This window comes from Vigna angularis, chromosome 7, assembly GCF_016808095.1.
Source record: "Vigna angularis cultivar LongXiaoDou No.4 chromosome 7, ASM1680809v1, whole genome shotgun sequence".
NCBI classification, from domain to species: Eukaryota; Viridiplantae; Streptophyta; class Magnoliopsida; order Fabales; family Fabaceae; genus Vigna; species Vigna angularis.
The window spans coordinates 1,267,762-1,277,771 of record NC_068976.1 but is presented as its reverse complement, the minus strand read 5'-3'; the positions used below and the strand labels follow the sequence as shown (position 1 = coordinate 1,277,771).

The window sequence follows — 10,010 nt, the reverse complement described above, 5'->3', positions numbered from 1 at the left end:
CAAAGGAGATTAGTGGCAGAGCAGAGTTTTCCTTCTTGTCCGTTCATTACTTATTGGATTGACCCTTTCAATATTTTTCACTTGGTAACACAGTGCCCCATTTTAGAGTAAGCAAAAAGCGCATTTTTATCCAACATAAAAATTGAAATAGATAGTTCATCACTAGTCTGTGTGGAAGCTGTTAAATGAGGTAGCTAGCTTATTTCAACTTCTCCATGGCTTCTTTTCTTTCCTTATCTCTTCCCAAGCTCAACTTAATAAAGGTCTCTCCTCGCACAAGATGAAAATACTAAAAAATTATCAGGAACTTAAATTTAATAAAACCTATTAAAATTCATAGAAATTGTTTATAAAGTCTAATAATTTGAGGTATGGATTGAATTATATCCAAATGTTTGATAAAAAAATATTTAAACATGGGACTCTGTCAGATGTTACATTTAAGTTGGGAATCAATCATTTTTTGTATGACAGGGAAGTGCTTGGATCTCCAAGAAAGCCAAGGTAGAGATTTCCCACATTTTGATTGATAAGGCGAGCAGGAATCCCCAATCCAATTTCAGAAAAAACCCAACCCCAGTGTCCTAACGGTAGAACTCCAAATTGCGTTTTAAAAACTGCAGAAAAGGAAACCAAACGCATCCACCCAAATTGCAAGCCTTACGCGAGAATAGGAAACTCAAAATCCCAAACGAAACCTTCGCCGCAAAACGCAAAAGCCAAATCGCGCCGTCACTGTGCCTTCGTCGAACCTGAACGCGTAACCCCTTCCTTCAAACCCTTGCCAAGACCAAAGCAAAGAGGGAAGAACCTCTCTCCCTCTTGACGCGAATCAAAGCAAGAACAGAGAGAAAAGAGTCCCTCCTCTGAAACGAATCGTCGTTGTCGCTCACCACCGTTAACAATCATCACCGTCGCCGTTGGCCGAGGGATCTTTTCCGGCCGCGACGCGCGATAGCTTCCGACCTTTTGAGCTTCCAACCTGGTCATCCAATGATCCTTCCTGCTCATTAAAAATTTCCAGATATGAAGAAATCCCTAATCTGAACAATTAAATAATATAACATTACACATCATATAACATCTATATAATACTTAATAACAAATTAATTAATAAATTTCACTTAATATAAGAAGCATACATCATCATTTTAAATGTGCACAACGTCAACAAATTTTAACACTGTGTGTCAACACTTAACGGACAGGACAAAATTGGTTCATTTTTACAAATATTTGGACCCAATTTTGACAATTGAAAACACGAGGACCCACTTGAGATTCTCCTACAAATACGATGACAATACGAGGGTTTAAACCTAAATTTAACAATATAGTCACTTGTATCACACATCATTTCAAGGTTGTAATTTTTGGTTTTTTTTTTAAAAAAAGAAAACTATCAAGGCTATCGTCACCAAATGAGAAAATTTGTTGATGAAACGATTGTAAAATCCAACATGTCCTTAAAAAAAACTCCTAATTCTTTTGACATTTGTTAGAGGAGGCAATTTTGTTATGATGTCCACTTTTTATGCTATATCAGCTTCGATGTTTTTTTCAGATATTTCATATCCAAAGATAATACTTTCTTTGGCCATAAAATGACTTTTTTTTCTCCTAATTAAGAACAGGATTGATTTCTACGTTCTACGCATCTTTTTAATCTTAAGATGATGTTTACAAACATAACTTCTACCTATAATTAAAAAAAAATACTTAAAATTGTTAGAGTTATACTGTAAATCTCAAGAAAGTTTGTACCACCTTTTTCTATAATGTCATTTCACGTTGGACCATTCAACATCCCCTTGTGTGCTTGTTAAATGACGCGGTTTTGTCATTGTTATGGTAAATTTTTATTATTATATTATTTTATATCATGTATAGTCTTTTATTAATTATAATACAGTGAAAAAGATATTTAAGTCTTCTTTTGGGTAACTTTGTAACTATTAGTCTTAATCGTGCTGCAAAAAACAATTAGACATTCATGTTGAAGTTTGAGATACTAGTAATTAATACCATAATTTCTTTTATTAACATTTAATAATTATTTTTACTATTATTTACTTTTTCTTTATTTTAAATCATAAAAGTTAATTTTCTGAAACATTTCATTTATATAAAAATTGTCAAATATTATTTAAATAGTGTCAAATAACCTTTTAAATAAAGATTAAAAGATTAAAGTTGGCAGATGAGTTCTGCAAACACTGCTTAAAGTAAAAATCAATAAAAAAATATTATAGAAGAAGATCTCTTGTCTCTGTGACACTGGTTTTTTACGTCCATTTGTAACCGGTAATTTGAGAGAAAAAACAATATTTTATGCTGTTGTGAATCATGACAGATGAAAAAAAGGCATTAATGTGAAGTGGGAGTGTTCAAATATGAGTTGTCACCTTACCGCTGTCCAAATGTTATTAATTAATATAACTGTGCTATAATTTCTGATAAATCTCAATATAAAAGTTTATTATAACTCAACATCGTAATATTTAAAACTATAATTGAATGAAGAAATGAAAGAATGTTCGTGTAGCCTAAGAGCTAAACCGGGCGAAAGGTGAAAGCTTTTGAGCAATGGTTTTAGACGATGGTTGAACAGGCAGAGGTTTTAGGGTCGACGAGAGCTGGCAAGAGATACTTCCTTCCGTTAACCCCATTGGCATTGTAGCTGGCACCGGTTGTGGGGTCCACCAAGAGGTTCCCTGCATAACCAGGGTAGGCGCCCTTACCGTAGACGCCGGTGCAGGCGGAGGCGGCTTCCAGCGGAGCCTCTTTGGGTCCCTGGAAGTAGCCGTTCCCGAAAGGGTTAGTCACAGTGCCAGCCAAGAGGCTAGCCACGTTGATCACCATGCCGTCTACGCCGACGTCGTTGTTGGGCGCAACCAGAGCCGGGCTCTGGGGACCGTATATGGGTTGGTGGAATGGCCAGGCGCATTGCCCCGGGCACTGGGTTTCAGAGTTACCCACCCAAATGTATGCGAACTTGTACCTCTTTCCGTTGATGCGCGCTCCCACGGAGGACCCGTGAGTCCCGCACCTACTGGAGCAGAACCCTTCCACTGCAACGTCAGAGGAGGTGAGAACAACGTTGATGGCGTTTCTCTGTGGACCCTTGGATGCGAGTTTCACGATTTGATCGGTGGTGAGTGATTTGCCGAAGGAGTAGTTTTCATCGAGGATTTGGGAACCCAGAGAGAGGGCGAGTTTGGGGGATGGGGTTTTGTAGTACTTTTCGGTGGCTTTCCACCACGTGTCAACCGATGGTTGGGGCGTGACGGGTTTGGGAGATGAAAGGGAGGTGATGAAGTCAGTGAGTATGGCTTTCTGGGAAGGTTTGAACTTGCCATACCAAATGAGGTTGACGGAGATTTTACCTGTGAGAAGAGGTCCTCTGTGGTATTGGAACTTCAGTTGGGGCTCTGACTCAGCGAGTTTCCTGGCTGAACTGAAAGGAAGAATTGAAACAGCCAGAAAAAAACTTAGGAGAAAGCTTAAAGATGTTAGAGAGGCCATTTGTTTATGTTGTCTAAGAAAGAAGTGAAATGTTGGTTGGTGAAAGAGGGAAGTGTTGGAGGATATATATATATAGTGGGAGGGGGTGAAATAAAAGGGAGATGGTGTGAGTGGAGTGATTGAGGTGATAACGCGTTTGCGATTTGGTAGTGAAATTGAAGGGAATTGATTTGTAGGTTTGCATTGACCGAGTGGTGAGGTTGGTGGGGACAGAGGATAGCCAGCTAAGGGGAGAGTTGGCGCGGATAATAACAGCACGAGATGGCGACATGAGGACAAATCTCGTGTACCCTTTGAAGAAGGTAGGGTCCCTTTTGTTTGGTTCATGGAAATCAATTATTTATTTATTCCTCAAGAATATGTGCTGGATATGCTTGCTTATTTGGCTGCTTCCCTTTTTCTTTCTATGCTTCCAAAACAATTTGACTTCTCTATCTGAAAGCATGCTTACTAGGAAAAACAAATGTGTTCAACAGGGTTTGATTATAAAATAACATAGTTTGTAGCAAATGTTTTAGTTTGTCTTGGCAAGTTGAAGTTTGTTTGTTTTCAAAATTTTGCAGCATTTCAATTTATATGGCATGCGTATTTTAAGATGCTGTTTCTGTGGTTAGGAAAATAAGACTTCTTTTGTAAACATCAACCAGTGCTCAAAATAGGGAAATACTTCTGGAAGCATCGCAAATAAAAAGTTCAAACGAATAGATTTTGAAACATTTTTCTTTTATTAGAGAGATGTCACGTAATATTCTCAAATATCTTAAAGATGTTCTAGTTGCTTTTTAACAAATAACTTTACTTTAAAGATAAAAAATAATATTTTACTTATTGAAATGATAAATATTATTACGTACAATAGTTAAATATAAATTAAGAAAAAAAATAGTAAGTTATTTAGAGTTGTATTAAAAAATTTAATTTGTATTATGTTTATTGCAACGGAATTATATGTTTACCTATTTTCTCAGGTAATACATTTTAAAAAAAAAAAAAAAAAGAAGAAGAAAAGTTTAGAGATTTCTGTCTATTTTAAAGTCGCAGTTTCATTAATTGAGACGTATTGGTGTTTGAAAACAATTTAAAATCTGTATGGGCAAATATAGACCTTTAACGTCGGAACCATCAATGGACGGGCTTTTGGCTCTTAAAATCTATTTGCGGGAATTGCTTAAAGAAAAGTCAGGACCGAGAAAAGAGGCTCCTCCTATTAAAGAAAAAACACGTAGTGCGGGACCCAAACCATGAGTTGCCAGCTTTCATCACACGGTTTTGACTTGTTTACCTGTTTAGCCCTGTTTTTCTTTTCTCGGGTAGCATACTCTAGTAAAAACTTACAAAATAGGATACTTTTCAATTCATAATTAGAATACAGATTTCCTTGGTCATTGTCTTTTTCCAACCCATTTCTAAATTTTTCACTGATTTTTTTTTTCAATAACACACTTTAGTTAATATTTATTAGCACACATTTTTTTCTTTTAGCGTATTTTGATATCTCATTGGTTGAATTGTGCTGAAAAATAAGTTGGTCTTCGAAAAATTCAATATTTTTAGCTTCTATATTTATTTTTACTTTTTTACTTTTAAAATGTAGGGTTAGAAAAAATAAATAAGATTATATTCGAAAATAAATTAATGTGGTAATTTTTTTTATAAATAAATAGATACATTTTAAGTAAACTTCAGTTACTTAAACATTTAAAATAAGAATTGTTTATGTTGTATGGAGTCCGAGGCTCATTGTCTTCTCTCCTAGCTTCTCCTGACTAATGGATTGTCTTCTGATCTACTAATTTGTGCACGTTGTTCTCCCGATCGATGGTTGACCTGTAGAAAATACTCTGATGCTCAAGTAAGAAATGTTGTTTAAATGTGCTCTTATGTTAACTAGGAAAAAGATGCTTTTATCTGGACATTAGTCTTGTATTTATAGGCTTCATAATCATCCAGCTCACTAATTATCCATTAAGACAATATACTTTTGTGCAATATATCCTGTTAATCACCCATAAATAACATATATTTGTCCTTGATACGACCATTAAACGTATTAATTGGCCATTAATGATACTCATCCTTACCTGGTTTGCTCTTGTCAGACAATAGTCGGTCGAGTGTTCCGATTTTGGACTTAACAGAATTCTCCTTGGTCGCTCGGTTATAAGGGTATAGTACAAGAACAATTTTAAGAAAGAATTATGAAAAGTTTTAGGAATTCACCTTACTTTGTATGGTTTGTAGTATGCAAATATGTCGACCATGTTTCATATATGTACATCAATCTTACATAATGGAAAATGACTGAGTAGAACTCAATTATTTTTAATCAAAAATTCAAGCTATAAATAAAAAACTAAATAATGTATTTTTATTTTACAAAAGTTACGGTTGCTGAATAAATATTTCTCTGTACTTCCTTTATATTCTTTCAAGAATTTTGACCACTTTATCTATCTATTTGTTTGAAAATCGCAATGTATTGTAAAAGTCTTAGTATAAAGAACAATAATGATATCCTATCAACATTTAAATCATAAGTTCATCTATTATCTTTTTTTAAGTCGATATGCTTGCACGTGAAAAAAATGCTTGTATGTGAATCTTATGAATTCAAGACGAAACTATACATGTTAATAGGTGGATGGGTGAGTGTGGGTATGTGTGTTTGTGTGGGTGGATGTGTATGTGGGTGGATGTGTGTGTGTCTAGGTGTGGGTGCGTGTTGGTGTATGGGTGTGGATGTATGCTTGTGTGTGTTTTAATTGATTAAAGGATGTATTGAATGGTGATTCGGTAAGTGATTATCCAAACTTGATTTTGTAGGTGAGATTTCTTTGAAGGATTTTATTTCATATATATATATATGTGTGTGTGTGTGTATGTATATGTGTATTTATACATTTATAATTTTTATTCTTCTAGAAGATGTTTTATTATAATTTTTTTAGTAAATTTCCATTCGTGAGGACTGTAAATACATTAATACATATATAGAAATTATCTACAAACATGAGACAATTAACATAACGTTTAGTAATAATGTAATGTTGAGGTGAGGTGTTACCATATGTAAGTTAGATGAAGTGAATAAAAACTCACTTTATCTCGTTTCTTAGCATATAATTGATTATGTTGTCCACCTTCGTAGCTCATTAAACGTGGTATATCTCTTCAAACTCAACTCTTAGGTTGAGGTCAACCTTATCATCTAAGGGGAATGTTGGGGGTACTTCATGAAAATTAAGACATTGTTGGATAAACTGCTTTGATCTTGATTTTGACAATATTCCAAGATCTCATTGCCTAGATAATGTAGTTGATGGTAAGGCATATATTAAGGATTATTTGACCAATAAGGGTGTTGTATGAATTGGATTAATAACTGTTGAGATTGTTGATAGGAGGATCACATATTTAGATGAACCCACAATCTTAATGATATTTGTGTTTTTGATGATGACAACACATAATTAATATTAACACATGTGTATGTACTGTGTTATACATGTTATATGCTTATGCTTACTGTATTGTATTTGTACAAGCATATCTGTGAACATATTGTGTTGATTATTGCATACCATTGTGTTTGATATGTGATTTTATTTGCGTATGCATAATATGAGGTTCTGGAAATGAAAAACCACAAGCACCTAGCTTCAGCTGTTTGAACTTTAAATTGTGGCAAAACAACAAGTTTTAAGTCGATTACATTAATGGTTAAATCAATTAAAAATTGTATGTTTGCACAAATATTTTTTCAAGTGTGTTGTGATGTATTTTGAGAAAAAAAAGGTTTAAAATATATGCTAAGTGTTTCTACTTAATCGATTGCATGCATCTTGTATTCGACTACGTTTGTTAATGATTTGAAAACTGTTTTAATGTTTGACATAACTGTCAAAACGGTCATATTTTTAAATATGTTGACCAAACATTTATTGAAAATTGATTATATTAATTGTGCTTTTAATTAATGCCTTTGACTATTGTTAATCTATTATAACTGTGAATTGTATTCAACTAGATTAATAGCGTAATCGATTAAAACGCGTCTGATTTGTCTAATACTATATATTGACGCATGATTTGATTTCTGTACACTTTCATATCTTTTCAGTGTGTGCTTTGAAATCTTACAGAAGAGAGAAAAACTCCAAGAATCAAGAATTACCATGGTGATAAAGTCTTGAGGATTTCTTGTGAAGCAAGATTGTTTGATACGAAAAGACTGATCGTTCTGCATAGGAAGGTGCTTACTACGTGATCAGAAAAGCTTTGGCAAACGCTGAGAGTTACTGGTTTCCATGTGGTGTATACAGGAAGAAGAACGTGGTTCTTGACTTTGAGGGGTATCTCAAAGGGGTTGACAACAGTAGAGGATTGTTCTTGCTGCTTGTCTGTTTTGTATTGCCTATACTTAGTTAGTGAGTTAGAGAGGTGATTTATATTTTGACGCGAGGTCGCTGTAAAGCCCTTGGTGTAAAAACTCAGATATATATAGTGCATTGACTTCCATCTCAGTTTGTGTGAAAGGACACTGGATGTAGGCAGGTTGGCCGAACCAGTATAAACCGAATTGTTTGAATTTTCTTATCCCTTTTCTCCGCATTAAGTCGATTATACTACTATCATTGCATTCGAATACGCTTACTGTTTCATTGCATACAAATTTACTTGCGATTCAAGAAAAATTTAAAGACTTCCTGTTTTGCGAAAAAGGTTTTAAAAGCAATCATTTTTACACATCACCAATTTATCCCCCTCTTGGTGTGAGAAATAAACCACTTCTTTTTTAACAATAAGGTTTAATCATTCAAGAGGTCCCAATTTTTCGAGGAGAATCCCAATTTCGTCCTGTTCTTTTTCGGTTTCTCAATTGGGTCCTAATTTTATGAAAATTGTAACAATTGGGTCCCTACCGTTAAATTGGACCCAACGACGTTAGTGTGTGGTTGACGTGGCACGCTGAGTCCCTTTCTTAATTGACGTGGCACCCTGGAGTGAGTGTTTTTAATTGACGTGGATTAATGATGTGCATTTGACGTGGTTATTTAGAGGAATTTAAGATTTTGGAAGTTTTCCCGTACGAATACACAAAACGGTGTGTTGTCCGAGATCAAGGAATATCAAAAATTAAAATAATGAAGAATCAAGGTTGAGATCACTGATGCAGTTGGAGGAGACCTGCATTAGGGTTTCGTTTTAGGGATTTTGGGGTTTCTGATTTTGGGTTAAGTCTGAAGAAGAAGACCTGCGTTTTGTACAGATTCATCTGTAATCAATGACGCCAAATTCAGATAATTTAATAAATCGATGATAATAAGAGGAATGGGGAGCAATTGCAAGTTGATCAATCGTTGGCTTGGATTGAAAAGGATGGTGATGTAAAAGAGTGGAGAAGAAAGAAAAGACGGAAAGTGCAAGAATGAAAGAAGGATAAGAGATAAAGATGAATTTAAGCAGAGAAGAAGCTGTCGGAAGCAGCCATAGCAAGTTGGGTCTTGGGCTCCAAAACCCTCTGGAGAAGCTGCTTCTTTTCCTTGAGTCCTGATACCATGACAGAAACGGAAGAAAGCAGGTCGATTTCTCCACCAGCTCTGCCATTCTTTTTCAAAATCTTCACCCTCCTCTCGTACTCCTCCGCCACCAGCCCCTTCGAACCTCGCCCTTGTCAGCTCCCTCGGAAACACCGCCGGCAAACCAACCTGTGACAGAAAAGCTCGAAACTTCGGGTGCTCCAAACTAGCGAAAGACACGGAGCCACAGGACTCGTATACCCAATCGCCCAAAAACTCAATCGCGCTATCCTCCAACAGGAGATGTTTTGGGACTCTTCAGCTTCTTCACGCTATCCTCCAACATGGCCAAAGCCCCCAAATCCTCTTTCCCACCCGACAGCACCAAATGCGGCTGCTGCGGAACCAAAGCCGACCCGAACCGCGATGGCGCGTGGTAGAGGGAACCCGAACCGGAACCCGAAGCAGAAGGTGAAGTCGTTGTTCGCTTGCGATGGTTGTGCTGAGCCGAAAAGGGAGAAGCTGAAGAGGGCGAAGAAGAAGGAACGACAACGGGGGAGACAGAAGAAATGGGTTTGGCGGCGGAGTTGAAATTGGGACACGTGCCGCGCTTGAGGTGTTCGGAGGTGGTGCGTGAAGGGTTAGAGGCGGAGAAAACAACGTCACAGAGGGTGCAACGGAGTTTCACTGCTTTGGGGAGTCCCGTTTCAGTGTTGTGAGCCAGTAAGGGTTCCAGGTGTGTCCAGTACCATGCGCCTTTACCTTTTATCGCTTTGTTTCGAACCATCAGAAGCCCCTCGTAGCGCTTTTGCCCCGTCTTCGTCAGAGAGCATGCAGTTGACGTTGACGACCCCTCCGCCTGGTCCAACCTCCTCCCCCTCCTCTTATAGTGGGTCACTACTCCCGAGCCCAGGCTCCAAGAAGTCTCCCTCCTGATATTCGCCCAATTAGCGCACTACATCGGTC

At 36.8% G+C, this 10,010-nt stretch overlaps 1 protein-coding gene across 1 annotated transcript; it reads right to left on the bottom strand.

Moving 5' to 3' along the window:
* Positions 1–2,450: 2,450 nt before the first annotated feature.
* LOC108337103 (protein PHOSPHATE-INDUCED 1) lies at positions 2,451–3,590 on the bottom strand. Its single transcript, XM_017573560.2, has one exon. It carries the CDS (start codon positions 3,523–3,525, stop codon positions 2,593–2,595), a length of 933 nt encoding a protein of 310 aa, XP_017429049.1. The 5' UTR covers positions 3,526–3,590; the 3' UTR covers positions 2,451–2,592.
* Positions 3,591–10,010: the final 6,420 nt, after the last annotated feature.

Coding starts and splice junctions, on each gene's coding strand:
- LOC108337103 (XM_017573560.2), bottom strand. CDS start 3,525: ATGGCCTCTCTAACATCTTTAAGCTTTCTCCTAAGTTTTTTTCTGGCT.